Source organism: Gavia stellata, chromosome 35 (assembly GCF_030936135.1).
Source record: "Gavia stellata isolate bGavSte3 chromosome 35, bGavSte3.hap2, whole genome shotgun sequence".
Classification (NCBI taxonomy): domain Eukaryota; kingdom Metazoa; phylum Chordata; class Aves; order Gaviiformes; family Gaviidae; genus Gavia; species Gavia stellata.
This window is the reverse complement of record NC_082628.1, coordinates 680,054-696,978: the sequence shown is the minus strand read 5'-3', so window position 1 is coordinate 696,978 and position 16,925 is coordinate 680,054. Positions and strand designations below refer to the sequence as shown.

At 53.9% G+C, this 16,925-nt stretch overlaps 1 protein-coding gene across 1 annotated transcript; it reads right to left on the bottom strand.

The window, feature by feature from the left end:
• Window positions 1-1,321: 1,321 nt before the first annotated feature.
• On the bottom strand, window positions 1,322-14,312 carry LOC132320313 (electroneutral sodium bicarbonate exchanger 1-like). Its single transcript, XM_059832575.1, has 22 exons — window positions 14,225-14,312; window positions 13,418-13,521; window positions 12,809-12,981; window positions 12,433-12,593; window positions 12,140-12,328; window positions 11,883-11,971; window positions 11,593-11,750; window positions 11,136-11,223; window positions 10,484-10,630; window positions 10,215-10,306; window positions 9,532-9,706; window positions 9,262-9,395; window positions 8,399-8,644; window positions 8,191-8,296; window positions 7,676-7,837; window positions 6,877-6,990; window positions 6,367-6,528; window positions 5,525-5,776; window positions 4,817-4,885; window positions 4,096-4,269; window positions 3,859-3,996; window positions 1,322-1,348 (listed from the first exon to the last, which is right to left on the bottom strand). Exons 2-22 carry the CDS (start codon window positions 13,490-13,492, stop codon window positions 1,322-1,324), a joined length of 2,931 nt encoding a protein of 976 aa, XP_059688558.1. The 5' UTR covers window positions 13,493-13,521; window positions 14,225-14,312.
• Between the last annotated feature and the right edge of the window lie 2,613 nt (window positions 14,313-16,925).

Here is a 16,925-nt window from a genome sequence, read left to right as displayed (position 1 = left end):
TTGTTTGTAAAACTGAAATCGGAAATCACTGGAGCAAAGGAGGAAGGTCCGACTTTTCGGGGAACGGTTCTCTTTGCAGAAGGTGAGTGCCTTTTCCTCCCTTCTGTACTACCAACCTCTGAAGAAATTAAACCAGAGTAATGAGTGCTTGCTGACAGGCACCCAGCAGTCTGGTTTTCAACAAATAAAGGGTGACGATTGGGCAGCCTCACTATTACAATGTGCCTCGTTCTTCTGTATTTGTCCAGACGAGCTCCCTTCTGGCTCTCTACCAGCCCACGCAGGGACATTGCCATGTCCCCCCCAGGATTTCTCGGCTGTCTCAGCCCAGAGACGGGCTGCACGGGGACGTGGCGGGGCAGAGTCAGGAGGGGGCCATGCTTCGGGCACGGTGCTGAGCCCCACTCCACGCTGGCGGCTGCGTGGCAGGAAGAGCCTTTGGGGACCTTCTGCCGTGAACCTCAACATCAGCTCTCCATCCTGGAGCTGGAGGAGGTTGAGCGAAACCTCGGGGCAGCACCACGCTCCCTCCCAGGAGCAGCAAGCAGGGACCGGGGCAGAGGCACGAACCCACCGCAGCCGAGCAAGACGTCGGGCAAATGATATGGGACGGGATAGTGCATATACCTGATGTCAGGAACAAGCCTGGCCGGGCTTGGCAGACCCCCTGAAACCCAAAATTATTTCTATGGATTTATTACGGCTTTTCTGGAGGATGCTCCACACAGTGAAGTACTTTGCAGGACACAGCCCCTGCCCTGGCCACCTCCTGCAGGGAGGCTGCCAGATGCCACCACGTGCATTAAACCACCTTTTCTCCCCCCATCCTTCCCTCCTGAGCAGATGGCAGTCGTACGAATCCCAAAGCACCCAAAGCTTCGCCTCCAACACCAAGCGGCACTCGGAAGGCACCTTCACCACTCTTAGGGATTTACCCACGCCGGCCACCCTAACAGGGGCCGACCCTGGGATCCCGCTGAGAAGGCAGAGTCCCAGGGAAGGCTTCCCATCCCTCTTTGAGGAGTTCTCGGGTGACAGCTCGAGCTGGCTGCCTCCGGAGAGGGACCCCTACCCCCACTCATGCCCCCCAATTATACCTGTACCACCCAGCACCCCATCCCCAGGTCCAACCTGGAGGCCGAGCCCTTAATTCTCCCAGAGGGACATCACCTTCCCTTGGCTTCCAGCTCCGGCCTGGGGCTCTTCCCCAGCCTCTCCCTCCACTTACTCCAAACCCCACCCTCAGCACAGCCCCACACACACTCCCCTCCTCCTTCCTCTGACCTCTCTCTTCCTTAATCCTTTCCTCACCTCCAGCACACTATACAGAGGGAGCCAGACGCACCACCTCCTCCACTGACTTCCCTGGCCAGGCGGGGACACGGTTGGAAAAATACTTTGGAATACCCGGAGCTGCTCAGCTCTTGCGGCCTAAGGCTTCAACTCCTTCAGCTGCTTCCGCCTCCCTTTTCTCGGGAACCGCTCCCGCGGCGCTGCAGGACAGCAGCTGTCCCCTCCGACAGTCACCATGCCACGCTGGCAAAAGTCAACCTACAGCTTGCAAAACCCCATCCCGTAAAAGCCGTCTGATTTTGGCCCTGCTTGGGGATGTACCCCTTTCTTCCTTACAGAGCAATTCTGTAGTTTCTTTTCCCCACCCGTTTGCAAGGAGCAACAACTTGCCCTTGGCATTTGGGGTTGGCTTCATGCACGAACAGGCTCCCGCAGAGGATGGGACAAGCCGATGGCAGGAGGGCTCGTGCACCCGTCCCAGCTGGGCACGAGGCACCAGTTGCAGACGCCGAGAGCCTGGAGCACGTGCTGAGCCCACAGCAAGATGCAGGGCTGCAAGGGGACCTTTTCTTCTGGCTTGTCCTCTCCTCCCAGGCTCCACGGCCAGCCGACTCGACCGCATGTGCCTGAGGTGACACCACAGCCCAACGACCCCCCGCCCCAAAACCTCAAGAGAGCACGAGAGCCATCTCTGCTTCCCAGCTTCTTCCTGCATAGCGGCAGGGGAAGGGAGAAGGAAAAGGCATCTTGCCGCTTTCCTCCCGGCTCATCCCACCCTGGGAGAGAAGAGACTTTGCAAGGACAGGGGAGAAGAAAAAACTACAGAGTGCCAGGGAGGTAAAAGGAAGGAAAACAGCACTGAATGATAAAGCGGCAGCAGTCCCTCTACCACTACAAACCCACACCACCACACGCACGTACACACGGGAACTTCACGACACCGAACTCCCATTGACTGGCACGTACACCTCAGTTTGCTGGTCTAGAGATACTGAATGCCTGAAGCACACCAAGGAGAACTGAAAACATCGACATGGCTTTAATGGGAATCCTCCAACTGGAAAACAGCGGTATCTCCCCGTCTCTGCGTTGGCACGTCCCTGAGTCACGTTCTCACTCCTCCCCTTCAAAGCCGAGGCTCCTAAATAGCAAAACTGGGGGGAAAAAAGACAAAAAGAGGGAGAGCACCATCAGTGGAAGACCTGCCGGCTGCTGCTGGTTCAACCCTGTTCGTGGGACCACCCTGGCAGTGACGAGCTGGTTTGCATGCCACGGTCCTCGCTGCCTGTTCCCAGGGACGGGCCGTTTGCTCGGTACTGCCTGCCGAAGCACGGGAAAACTGTAGGCATGCGCCGTCGCTTGCAGAGGAGCACGGTCACGTTCACATGCAATCCTTTACCTCTTTCCTCCCCGGATTCAGACTGTTTCTGTGTTCATAGTGAGAGCCTTCCACACGCTCGTTTTCAACACTTCCTCCGAGATATTAATCTCGCAAGGATCAGTCCTGCAATAAATATTTTACAGAGCAATCCGTGACTATGGGAACTGATGCCACCAAGTGCGTTAGCATCAGCAAGAGGAACAGCGGCGCCCCGAGAATCCAAGCTCAGCATAAGCACGGCAGGTTTTGCTGGATGAGGAGTTTTGCGAGGCAAGCCTGAGAGCTGCAGAGCTACAGCTCCGTGCAAAGGCTCTTGCGGGCGTTTAGCCCTGGAGTGGGCTCCTAAGCCACTGCTGGTACAGATCATGCCTGCAACCCCTCGTTTTTACGTATGAGGATCTCCAGCTACCCTAAAGTCACTGAGGATGCGACTTTTTGGGGTCAGATGGGAGTTGTGCAGCCACTCCGCTTGGAGGCAGAGCCCTGCGATCCCCTCCTGCAGCCCTGCCCGTAGATGTGATTTTCCCACCAAGCTGACTGCTGCTTTCTATGGGACGCTCAAGAAAGATGCAAGTGGAAAAAATTGTGCCAAACACCTTCCAACTAATCTTGCCGGGGGTCCTGGCACTTGGTGGGGCTTTACCTGTCCCTGCTTTGCTTTGGTGTATCCAAGTTGCTGGTCTTGCCCAGTTTCAGCAGAACTGAACCGGCAGCAGCAGCAGCTTCCATCATTTTCGGGGACTCCTGACGGAAAAAAGGGACAAATCAAGTTCTCTGTCTTGGATCCAAGTGGAAATAAACTGAACACCCAGCAAAAACATTGCATGCTGCCCTCTCCTTCTGACTCGTGGCACCTTTAGCTATTAGCGCAGCAGGGTAAAGACCTTTCACTCTGAATTTTTTTGGGGGGGGGTTAAAAACACTGTTACGAGCCAATCTTTCCATCATCATCATCATCATCTGTTATTATAAATGACTCATTTAAAAAATTATACCTCTATTCAAGTGTTAAGCTCACTGCTCATTCAGGGAAAAAAAAGGTTAAGATGTGGGATCCAGGCTATTAGGATCTGTTTCTTTTGAGTTCTGATCTTGCCCCAACATGTAAAGACAAGCTGTGCTAGAAACAGGCAATCTCACAGCCCGAGGGAGATGTCCAGCCCCGAGCGCCCAGCAAGCGTTACCTCTTCTTCGTTGGCTTCGTTTTTGGCACCGTCCAACTTCTTCTTCTTGCTCTCTGGCATAAGGTCATCCAGGAAGCTGAGCTCTCGCTTTGAGAAGCAGAAATCCATGGCTTTCCGGACAAATACAAGAGCCAAAACCTGCACGAAATAGAGGGAAGATGCGGTGAGGCCAGAGGTGGTGCTACATCTCACTCCAACGCGGCAAACATCCCTGTGCCGAGCGGCACCGCCTCTTACCATCATGGGAAAGACGATGGCGGCACGGGACACCTTGATGGCCCAGAGCAGGACGAGGCAGATCAGCTGGATCACGGTGAAGAAGTGCACCTTTCGCAAGGGGACGTGCCGCAGGTAGATGAAATCCGGCTGGTGTTTCGCCGGCATCCAAAACAGCTTCAAGCGATCGAAGAACTGCAAAGTCAAAGTGGAAAAGTTGCCACCTTGGGACTGCGGAAAGCTTCTGGCCCTCTTGAGACGTGGAGGGAGTTTTCAGGATCTCGCTCGCCATGAGAAACCGTGGATCCCACTATGCTCCTCCTGGGAGCAGCACCCATTTTCCCTTCGCTCCAGCTAGAAACCAGCTTGCCCGTGAGAGCTGCCCACCCACGTGCAATTATGCCACGTTATTCTATGATTAGCTTGTCTTGGCCCACTGAATCCCCCAGCAAGGATTTCCACCAGTGGTAGAAATTGCCTTCCCTGTGCACTCAACTCCCCCATTTTCACCTAACCAAACACTGGCCTGCCCTAACCTGTGTTTAAACAGGGAGCGCTCAACTTGCCCGGTCCTCCCAGCCCTATAGACCTCCTGTGCCTCCTCCAATCTTTTTCGTACACAAAATATTTTCATTGCTTGCTTTCCGAGAGGTTTTTTTCCCATGCCGCTGCTTTTTTCCTGCTTCTACGGAGATGAAATACCAGGCAGCGGACATGCTGCACGCTGTAAAAAAGTCCGTACCTGAATTTCTCCGAGCGACGACACGCCCATGTAGAGAAAGACGCCGTAAAGCACAGGCATTGGTATAAACTGAAAGAAAGAATGCAATCATTTATTTTTTTAAATTGCATTTTCAGTAGTACCACTCTCTTCTACAGGCACTGCCTCAAATTGCCTACAGCTTTCCAGTTTCCACAGGGTTAGAGACGTGTCGGATTTTAACCAGCAGAGCTTTTGTGCCTGCGAGTGAGCTAACGCTCTGCTTTAGGCTGACCGTTGGAGTTATCTTTCATCAGCAGAATCCTATCTTCCAGAAAGGTTGGAGGAAAACAGGCGACCATGCTACCATATGCCACGTTCTGTGACGGTAGAAAACCCTTTCTCCTTATTCTTGTAGCAACAAGCAAAAGCGACGTGCCTCCTTTTAGCCTAGCGAGGAGATTATCTTGTGGGAGGAACACGCAAGGAAGCCCATGGAGATGATTTCAGTGTGTTTAGCTGCTGGAACGGCTGTGCTGAGGCATTTGGGGGAGCAAATTGCCATCGATAACGTGCTGAACGGCTGGAAAGCGTAAGCGAGGAGGCTACTTCCCCCTGTGGGTCAAGCCCCAATGTTTGGGATCACCTCCTCCTCCACTCCACAGCTGCTCGGGCCTGGAGAGAGGGGACTGGTTTTGGGTAACCTCCAAAAAGCTCGTGGCTGTTGGGTGTTTTGCATTTTCCTCTTACCTTTAACACAGAAGTGAAGAAGACAGAGCAGCCCATGAGCACAAAGATCATGGAGCCAGTGACTCTCTGCTCTCGTATCCCCAGAAACTTGGGTTGTTCTCCTGGAGCTGCGCACTCAGACTCGACTTTGAGGCTATTCACGTGGGTGATGGACAGGACGGTGGCAGCCACAAACCAGGGCAGCCCCATCACGGAGCACACCCCGAGCATCACGGCCACCATGAAAAGGTCCAGGTGGTACCCACATCCTTTCTGCGGGAAGCAAAACAAGGAGATGAGCGTCCCACAGCACAAGAGCAAGGACAACGTCGCAAGTCAGGCTCAAACCCCGCTAGAGCGCAAGTCAACTTCTTGAGAATTTAAAACACGCCTCGGAAACAAATAAGGAGGTATCTGCTCTTTGTGCAAGCCCCTTGCATGAAAAGGTGGCAGGAGTTCAGACAAAGTGGATTTGGTTGTGCGATAGCTACTTCTCAAAAGAAAAAAAGAGACCGGGTTTTTTCCTTTATAAAGAAATTTCCACCACTTGCAAGTAGGATGTGACTCTGAGTTATCCCTGGCAGCGCGTCAACACAATTCGATCCCCCATCCACTGGTGACATTTTAAAACAAAACCACGCTTCTCTATTGCTCCAAGATTAATTTGCTCCTCTGAAAGGCTGCTCATCTGAACTCCCTGTCGTTTGCTCCCTGTGTCATCATTAATGCAGGAGAGCATCCTGCCACGCAGCCTGACGTTTTCCCAAACCAATGCCTTCCCAAAGCATTTGGAATAGGAGCTTCTCCCCGTGCCTGCAGCCCGGAGTGGGTTGGGGATGGGCTCATCTCTTGCAGCCCCTTACCTTCAGCCTGTGCTCCTTCCTGTTCACAATAACAGCAGTGATCTGCTGGTCCATGAAGATCAAGATGGTGCAGAGCAGAGCTGGGATGAGCGCAGCCAACACCGTCCACCAAGGGTTGGGTCCTACGGGGTTGATGAACCACCCGCGGTCGTCTCTGGTAGGCTGCAACAAAGCACACACATCAGCATCATCTCCCAGCCCAGCCACCTCACTGGCTTTGCTTTTCCCCTCCATTCCCATGTCAGAGCACCTCCCAGCCCTGGCTTCACGTCACCCTGGGGTTCAGCACTGCCGCTGCCCTCTTTGCAAGCACCTACAGATACTTCTCCTGGAGGTATCTAGTTTTGGGGCTGTCTTCTCCTTTCCCGAAGGAAACAATGCGCTTGGAGGCAGAAGAGGAGATGGTCGCACCACCAGCATCTCCTCCGGACTCAGCCCTGTCCTGCCCCGGCATCACCTTGTGGCATCCCCAAGGGCTGAAACCAGCTCCCTGCCAAAACACCCCGTTACCTTGAACATATGGGGGACGTGGAGCTTCGGTGATGGGATCCCAATCATGAAGTCCATGAGCACCATGACGACGATGGTGAGGAAAACAGCAAAGTCGCTTACTGTGGACCGTACCTGGGGCAAGAAACCAGAGCTGAAGGGGGCGTCGCAAAGGGGGCCACAACATGACATGGAAAAGTGAGGGACGTCAACGCCATTAAGACCGGTTAACAAAACCCCTCCATGCTGAGGACATGCAGCCCAATCCCTTGGTTAGATACCGTTGCTGTGTTTGTGCCTGTGAGATCTGGTGCCAGGCAATACAAAATGTTTAATTAGGTGGAAAAGGGTTGTCTTAATTGAAACCTTAAAAAAAAAAATAAAATTACAAAAGAAGGAAGCAGATGTCTGCCACGACAGCCACGCTCACAGCTAAAACGGGAATAAGGCACTGAGGCATCATTTGCTCCTCAAAAGGAAGAAATAGTGTCGTTTGCTATGGCAGCTCCTCAGCTGAATCAGCCTTCCCCTTGAGCACATAATGCACAGAAGGTGAAAAAAAGTAACTGTGGAAGACCTGATTTCCCACTGCCTGAGCAAGAGATGGCTCCAGGACAGGTCGCCAGGCAGGTGGGAAATGCTACGATCCTTTTGCGCTCATGGAAATGAGTGAGGGACGTCCACGCTGATGGAGAGCTTGGCCTTCAAGGTCAACGTTTCCCAGCTCGACCGAGTGGTGGCAAATACTGCTTAGTGCTCCAGGAAAGCCATTTTGGGAAATGAGCGTGGAGACTGCTGCTGGCCACCGTCTTCTACCTACTCTGGTTGGGAAGTATCGGCTGGTCTTAAACTTCTTCAGTAAGCTCGACAGCACAAAGGTGGAGAAGAAGAGGATGCAGCACCAGAAGAGGACGTCAGGCGTGTAGGGGCCATTGGGTCCACAGGCAGGTCCTTGAAACTCTCCATGCAAATACCGACATTCCTGGAGAAACAGAGCATCAGGACACAAAGGCAGTGCACGTGCGGCAAGGAAACCTCGCATAACGAGGGGGTTATTTCTGCTGCCGGTCAGAAATATTGTCCTGCCACCGCGTTGAGGAGGCGGACAGTTATTACCCACGATGTTGGGCACAAGGTGGACTGGACAAGGTGGACTCTCCTTCCCAGGACCAAGCGGGTTAAAACCACCCATTAGATGTAAGCAATGACTTTTCAGAGCAGCACTAGCACAGCTGGAAGCCCATCACCACCTGAAGGGCTCCGACTTGTGCACCACGCGAATGCCCCTGGACCCCGTGGCCGCGGCACGAGGAAGCAGTGGCTCGGGGCACTTACGGTCACCGTGAGGTTTTCCCAGGCGATGCCAGACACGTTGATCTTGTTGCTCTCCCAGAAACGCAGGGTTTCATTGCTGGGATGCGTCGGTGCCTCACACTTACAGCTGGGAGGAGAGAAGCCAAGACACGGGTAAGGGAGAGGCGATGCAGGTGCAGCCCTGAGCTCCTGCCAAGGGGCAGGGGCGTTTTAGGAGGAAAAAACCCACTAGTCGATGGTGAGGAAGTCGAGCTGGCTGTGCATGTGCACAGGGTAGGTCTCCCGCAGGTGACTCAGCTTCTCTAGAGCCTCGTAGATGAAGATGAGGCAGATGAGGGAGGCGAAGGCTTCTTCGGTGAAGCGGGTGATGTAGCACACCAAAGAGCTGGCGTCGGTGGCCACCAGCACGATGCAGAAGAAGGCGGTCCACAGCCCGATGCATGCCCGCAGAGAGAGATAGGAGAGCGTGTACTCCCTGGGAAACCAAAATAAAACCAAGGGTGGAAAGGCCAGCAAGAGGCTCCAAGTTGGGGCTTAATGATAAATTTAAATTGCAATAAGGGTGGTTCATCTCACATCGAAGTCATCACAGCAGAAGGACTGTCATGGAAAATACCCATTTCACATGAAAAACTCCTACTTTTTCAATGAAATCATCCAAACTCACAACATTTCAGCAGTAGACTATTTGGCTACCTGAGCAAACTGTATTTCCACTTCCAGCGACAATCAGGCTAAGAAGTGCCTTGTTTTGTACTCAGAGGGAAGCAAATCTTCCCCCATTCCCAAACCAGAGTGATTTGTCTCCTCTTCCTTGTGCAGCCCATCTTGGGCATCCACATCCTTGTGGTTTCTCCTCCTCCAGCTGCTTCGCTTTAAGCCTAAAACCCCCAAATGACCCCATCCATCCTTCAGAGAGCCAGGGCTCTCGCACCATCACATACTAAAGCAGCAGCGTGCAGCATCTGTGACACACAAGACAACTTCAATCGAACAACTGCCGCTGAGAGAAATGAAAGACAAACATCTTTTCTCCATCCCCGCTGCCTTCTGAAGGCTCTCACAGCACCCGGCCGCAGCAACCAGCCTTACTTGCAGAATTTGTAGAGGATCTTCTCAAAGACGAGCACGGGTCCGGTGCTGCCGAGGATGGTGAGAGGTTGGCCAGCAAAGAGGGAAAACACCACGCCGGTCATGGAGGCGCCCAGCAGCGACTCCATGGCACTCTGTCCGGGGAAGAGAGGCAGCAGTGAGTACAGAAAGCATTAGGGGGAAAAAAAACCCAGAGCAAACTCACTGCAGCAAGGACTTTTGCATGAGTTTTATCCTCCCCCGTGCCACCCAACAGAGAGAGCTGCTCACTATGTGGCCATCGGTCGCCTCCCCCAGCAGTCCCCCAAAGGTGATGACAGGGGACATGCAGGCACAGTAGAGGAAGAGGAAGGACGCCAGACACTGCAGCCTCAGACCATCCCGAAAGTCGCTCCAGAACCACGGGGCTTTTCGCTTCACATCCAGGATCAAACCTCCAAAGAGCCTGGAAGAAGGACAAAATAGAGACAGTTCTCCTGCAAGACCACATGGACTTTTCTTGGCTGCAGAAGGGCAATCACAAGCATGGAGTAATTTTCAGTGCTGAAAAGAAGCCGTCTCCTTCTCCCTTTTTACACCCACTAGAAACTGAGGCACGCCAAAATGCCCTCCAACAACAAAAATAAAAAGAAGAAAAAAGAAAAAACAAGACCTAACCTGAGAGCCCATCCCCTCTTACTGCAACACTCCCTTGCTCTGAGAAGCAGCAGAGCTCTACCTGGAGGTATTTGCACATCTGCTTCCACCCCAAATCAAGAAAACCTGTGTGCACTGATGCTGTGGCTGAGCCCAGCTGCCCACATCTCCCACCTGCCCAGCCCAGGGACCCAGCTGGGCATGTGGAGCCCCTTCACTGAACCAAAAAACCCCCAAAACCTGCTCAAAGGCAAGGTGCATGCTCAGATTTGGGAGGCAAGCAGAAAAAAAACACCCCAAACTATCAAAGCTTGCACCTTCCCGTCCGCTCCAGTTCAGGACCGCTGTGCTTCTCTGGCTCACTGTCAGAAGCACTGTCATCGAGAGCTCCTGGCATCTTCCTTTTTTCCTGTTCAAATGGAAATAAGAAAGACAGCTATTTGTAACCACTGGCTTGTTTTGCTTCTGGTCTGGCCATGTGACTGTGTCAAATAGGGACCTGGTGAATCTGGAGCCCTGAACAGCATCCCCAGCTGCCTGCCGTCCTGCCCGTCCCCCTCGCACCTCCCTCCACCGCAGCACCCACCTGCGAAGGGACGTTTTTCGGGGGCTCGATTCGGATCGATGGATCCCACTCTCCAGGCGGCAAGACCGTGACCTGATCCAGAAACTCATCGATGCCGGCCACGAGGTCAGCCCGGTTCTTGGCTTTATAGGCGACGTCATGGAAAACCTGCCCGTAGGAGACAACCTGCTCAGAGGACAACCCATCTCGCATGCCCTAAGTAGTGCAATAAGCACTTGGCTAAACGCAAGATAATTTCCCCCAAATTTCCTGCTGGCAATGGCAGGAAGTATTCCCCCAAAAGGAAAAATCTGTCCATCGTGTTCCTTGTAATCCTCTCCTCCACGAGGCCCCCCATCCCCCATGGCACACCGCAGCCTGTTGCTTAAAGAGGACAAGTTTTACTGGCCCTGGCAATGCCACCACTGGGGACAGCGTGCTGGGGACCCCGGGGAGAAGGACGAGGTGCAGGATGCACCCCGGGTGGGATTTCAGCCTCCAGGATGTGGGGGGATGCAAACGTGCGTGTTTGCTTTGGGGTGCGAACGAAGGGTGGGCTATTTGGAGAGCTGCCAGCAGCGGGGACAGCAAACGCTCTTCCTCACTACTACAGAGACAGGGAGAGGTGAAGAAAGCCAAAAATGACCCAGAGATATCCCTTCTCACGTCGCACCTCATCCGTCATGATAGTAGCCATGGACCTGCCGATCTCATGGTACTGATGGGCTTTTCCTTCTGGTCCAAGCAAAACAAACAGGAACCTGGGCAAGACAAACAAAAGGAGAGAAACGAACGTGTCATGGCTCAAAGAGCACCCAAGGAAATCCCTGGCAGCTCCCAGCCCAGAGCACGGCTCGAGAGGGGACACGGAGGCTCACCGACTCCGGTGATGAATTGGAAATTCATCAAAACCCATCGCAAATTTCGTTTTGGGGCCAACTCTCATTCACGTTGGCCAATGGGTTTAAAAGCTACAGCAGGGAAGGGGGAAATGAAGGCAAGGAGACGTGGCTGGCAGAAACGTGCTGGCTCCCGCTGGCCTTGTTCCCTTGGGATGCCAAACTGATGCATGCCATCTGATGTTTTGTTGGGGGGGTTTGAAATAAAAACTTTGTGCTTCTCGTTCAGACCTTGTTGGGATGGGAACTTCCGTCATGCCTGAGAGGAGGACAGCCGGGGTCAGGCGGACAAATGCCACGATGGGCTGGCGAAGGAAATCCAGCTCTCCTACGAGCACGTTGGACGCTTCAGCCCCGCTGGGAATTTTCTTCATGAAGTGCAGCTCCGCCTGGGCACAACAAGCCATTTTCAGGCAATTACCCCAAAAGCAAAGCCCACAGCACCCTGCAGCTCCCTCTGCAGCCAAGGTTGCAACAGCAAATTCGGCCCTGAAGGCCTAAGAAAGCTATGAGTGTCTCACCTTGCTTAAATCCGTTGTGCTGGTCTCATGGTTCACCCCATTTTTAGCTTCCACAGTGGTGGGAGAAGGATGAGGGGTAAGTGTTTGAGCTGGTAGAAAAAAGAAAGACACTCAGAAAGACGGACAAGGAGCAATTGGGATGCTTCTCCTTTGCTAGGACAAACCTAATGGGACCAAAGCCCTGCAGAAACCCTCATCTGCTGCCAAAGCCCTGCAGAAACCTTCACCGGGTGCCAAAGCCCTGCAGGAACCCTCACCTGGCTTGTCGAGGAGGTGCAGGTCCGACCGCTTCTTGCTCACATCAGTAAACGAGCGGACGATGGGGAGAAGGCTGTTTCTTTTCTTCTCGTTCTGATGGTGGTGCTTCTTCAAAAGAACTTCTCCAATTTTTGCCCGCGTGCGCTCGTCAAACTCCGTGAGCTGTTCTTGCTGGCCCACGATCAGATCTGGGCATGGCACAGGAAAATGAGGCAGGGTTTGATCTAGGAAGGAAGGGCACAGCGGCGAGCCAAGCTCGGCCGTTCCCGGAGGGACGCGGCACCCACAGTACCTGCGATCTCTTCGATGCTGTTGGCACTAATGTCCAGCAGCACCGTGCCATTGATGATGCAGCTCCTCAGCTCAAAGAGGCCGTGCAAGGACAGCGTGGCCACATAGGGCTTGCTCCAGCGCTCGCCGCCGTCTTCCACATCCTCCTCAAACTTCAGCCACCTGCGGACATCAGGTGTGGTCAGCCCCATTGCAAGGAAACAGCCCCAGCTCTCCAACCCCTTTAACAGAGCTACAGATAGCAAGGGGAGACGGCTCCTCCCATCGGCACCTGCAGCTGCAAAAGCTTCGCGTCCTGAGGAGTGGAAAACAGAGCCCGCGGGCTCTGCCGGCGCACAGGAACTCCTCTCCCACCGCAGCCAGCAGCAGGGATTTACCTTGCCGTTTCCTTCCACTCGGCATCTTCGCCCTCTTTCACGCAGATCTCATCCAGCTCGGTGAACAAGGCGTGAGGGACATGCTGCTCGTCCTCCTTGGTCCTGAGGATGAACTGCACCCGCTGGGACGGGGTGCCTGGGGGCAGAACACAGAGACCCGTCCCGTTACCACGCTCGAATATGGCCCATCACGCTCACATGCAAAGCGGGCATCAGATCGGCACCAGTTCAGCCACAAATATTGGGCCGGCCCCTCTCCCCTGGCTCTGTTGGGGCTTGCACAGAGCCACGGAGAAGGAGAAGCATCTATTCCACCCCTGCACAAGGATGGGCAGCTTTCCTTCCCCACATTTCCATTTTTAAAGCAGGCATCCCGCTGAGGAAGATGAGCCTAAATCCATTATACATTTAACTACCTCAAAAAAAAAAAATGAAAGTTTTAAAAAAGAGGGTCTTGTTAAATAATGCCACTTTCCCTCGGAAGAACAGCAAGTCACTCAAACTAGCCACATGGACCTGCTTGCAGAAGACCCCAGTGCCCATGTAGCCCCAAGGAGTTTAGTGAACGTGGTGGCGGGACTTACAGTGGTAGCCCTGCTCCGTCGGGGCACAGTCCTCCTCCTGTTCCCGATGCTTCTGCTTGTGGGGTCGGTGATGCCGGTGGCATTGCCCCACCAGCGGCATCTGCACGCTGGCGTACAGGGTCCGGTGGCCTGCAAAAAAGCAGCATTTGCATCGCTCACGATATTGGGGAGATGGATGACACAGATGCCACGGTTAAATCAGTGCAGCCGTCCCAGGAGGAAACACCAATTTTGTTTTCACTGGATCCCTGAATGTCACAGACCTCTCCTTTTTTCCAAGCCTGTTTTACTCGAATTTTGCAACAACAGTGCACAACAAGTGATGGCTCCCCCAAAAGTGCCCTGAAAGCATCCAACCTCTTCTCAAATTCCAGCTTGGGCTGGCCAACACTCAGCCTTGCTCATTAAGCAGTGCCAGAAGGGAATTCTTTTTAAAATCTTTGTATGGCACAAGGCGACAAGAGAAGATCCAATCAGTCCCATGATAAGGAACTCCAGAAGAAAAGAAGAAAAGCACAGCCTCGCGCCTGCAGCTGTCCAATTATTCTCCAGACCTCTCCAAGCCAGGAGCAGCCTCTGCGAGTAAACAAGCCGTGAATTATCCAGCCCCATGGCTAAAGCTCACACCGTGACCTCCGCGGGGGCTTTTTCCCTCTGTTGAAAAGCCGTAATATTAAAACACGTGAAAATAACTGTGCTGCTTTATTAAGAAGCATGGCACGTTTTGCTGCACATGATGTCACACCGAGTGAGGGACGTTGTAGGGACTTTGTGCAACGGGAAAAGGCGCCGGGCTGGTGGCCCCTCTACCAGCATCTCAGCAGAGACTCACCTTCCAACTCCTCCTTCTCATAGTGAATCTTGGCACTGTTGCTCCTTCTCCCCTGGTCAATCAGTGCCTCCTCGTCATGCCTCTGTTTAGCAATGAGAAGAAGGTAAAAGTTGGGGCTGGGTGTCTAGAGCTCCCTTGCGTCCTGCCGGCAAGTCTCCTTCTCTCTTAGACACCGTTTTGCCTCCGTGCTGCGACCAGGGACGCTAAACCTGCCCCTGGCAGCCCTCCCCAGTGCAAAGCATCTCCCCCTGCCCATCCTTCTGCCCTCCAGGGAAATGCCAATGGGATTTCGGGGAGAGTTTTCCCCCTGTTTGGGGGATGCTCAGCCCTTCGGCTGTGCTACCTGTAACTCTTCCAGAAGTGTCATTTTGTAAGCCCCGTTCTGGTTCATCCTCACGTCGGTCACCGGTTTGGGGGGATAATTGAACCTCCAGATCAATCAGGGGGCCAGAGTCCCCCGGGACACCTGGACAGCTCTCACCGAGAGGAGCTCAGTGGCACCCAGTGTGCACCAACTCCAGAGACACAACAAGTGACCGTTTATGGCATCACAATCGGTGATGCGTATCCAGGCAGTTATTTAAAGCCACGCACCCCAGGACTCTTCCCGCTTGGAAAACTTAGTGGATGGGGAGAAACCAGCTCTGCTTTGGGCAAAAACTAGCCGGAATAGAGAAAAGGGGTGTAAATGCCGCATCCTGCTGGGCCGAAAGGCATAAGCAGCGTTTGGGTGTATTTAAAAGCACAAGCTGCCAAAATACGAGAGAGGTGCAAAGCCTTGGGGAAAATACGCCTTACGGGGCAAAATACACATTAGGAGGAAACATAGGAGGAAACAGGACAAGTGAGCACCTCCGGCTCTGCGGCAAGATGCTCTCAGCGTCCCATGGCCCTTCTGTTGCAGCATCCTCGAAATCGCGGCAAGCCTTGCGCGGAGATGCCACCGAAGGAAAGGGCCCCGCTCAGAACTCACTCGGTCCCGGTTAGGCCACTCAAATGGACTCGGAGCGCTTATTTTGTTGAGGAAATTGCTGGAGGAGTTAAGGGTTTCGTAGAGCTGTGGGGTTGCGGACCTGTGGCCTTGGGATGGGATGGAGCAGGAAGGGGAGAAGCCTCTGGAAAGCAGTTTATCCCATCCCAGCATGGGCACCAGCACTTGCAAACGCTTTGCCTTCCCTCTCCGTCCTTCTCCGCTGCTGACAGGTGCCTGCAAAACATCACATTGTCAAAACTGGGCTGGGCAAGGGGATGCCGAGCTTTGCATCGCTCACTTTGGAGTTTTGGAGCAGCCAGAGTTGTTCCGCTTAGCACTATTTCCTAAGCACAAAGCTCCGGTTGGCTGCTTCGAAGCTGCTTTTGTTGGGAGGCTGAAAGCAGTAATTGCTTGTAAAACTGAAATCGGAAATCACTGGAGCAAAGGAGGAAGGTCCGGCTTTTCGGGGAACGGTTCTCTTTGCAGAAGGTGAGTGCCTTTTCCTCCCTTCTGTACTACCAATCTCTGAAGAAATCAAACCAGAGTAATGAGTGCTTGCTGACAGGCACCCAGCAGTCTGGTTTTCAACAAATAAAGGGTGACGATTGGGCAGCCTCACTATTACAATGTGCCTCATTCTTCTGTATTTGTCCAGACGAGCTCCCTTCTGGCTCTCTACCAGCCCACGCAGGGACATTGCCATGTCCCCCCCAGGATTTCTCGGCTGTCTCAGCCCAGAGACGGGCTGCACGGGGACGTGGCGGGGCAGAGTCAGGAGGGGGCCATGCTTCGGGCACGGTGCTGAGCCCCACTCCACGCTGGCGGCTGCGTGGCAGGAAAAGCCTTTGGGGACCTTCTGCCGTGAACCTCAACATCAGCTCTCCATCCTGGAGCTGGAGGAGGTTGAGCGAAACCTCGGGGCAGCACCACGCTCCCTCCCAGCAGCAGCAAGCAGGGACCAGGGCGGAGGCACGAACCCACCGCAGCCGAGCAAGACGTCGGGCAAATGATATGGGATGGGATAGTGCATATACCTGATGTCAGGAACAAGCCTGGCCGGGCTTGGCAGACCCCCTGAAACCCAAAATTATTTCTATGGATTTATTACGGCTTTTCTGGAGGATGCTCCACACAGTGAAGTACTTTGCAGGACACAGCCCCTGCCCTGGCCACCTCCTGCAGGGAGGCTGCCAGATGCCACCACGTGCATTAAACCACCTTTTCTCCCCCCATCCTTCCCTCCTGAGCAGATGGCAGTCGTACGAATCCCAAAGCACCCAAAGCTTCGCCTCCAACACCAAGCGGCACTCGGAAGGCACCTTCACCACTCTTAGGGATTTACCCACGCCGGCCACCCTAACAGGGGCCGACCCTGGGATCCCGCTGAGAAGGCAGAGTCCCAGGGAAGGTTTCCCATCCCTCTTTGAGGAGTTCTCGGGTGACAGCTCGAGCTGGCTGCCTCCGGAGAGGGACCCCTACCCCCACTCATGCCCCCCAATTATACCTGTACCACCCAGCACCCCATCCCCAGGTCCAACCTGGAGGCCGAGCCCTTAATTCTCCCAGAGGGACATCACCTTCCCTTGGCTTCCAGCTCCGGCCTGGGGCTCTTCCCCAGCCTCTCCCTCCACTTACTCCAAACCCCACCCTCAGCACAGCCCCACACACACTCCCCTCCTCCTTCCTCTGACCTCTCTCTTCCTTAATCCTTTCCTCACCTCCAGCACA

Excerpts from the sequence above, each read along its gene's own strand:
- LOC132320313 (XM_059832575.1), bottom strand. The coding sequence starts at position 13,492 with ATGCCGCTGGTGGGGCAATGCCACCGGCATCACCGACCCCACAAGCAG. Across the intron at positions 6,991-7,675 it reads GCCGATACTTCCCAACCAGA|GTACGGTCCACAGTAAGCGA; the intron begins GTAGGTAGAAGA and ends TTCTTGCCCCAG. Across the intron at positions 1,349-3,858 it reads ACGAAGCCAACGAAGAAGAG|GTGGTGCGTCTGGCTCCCTC; the intron begins GTAACGCTTGCT and ends TCAGTGGAGGAG.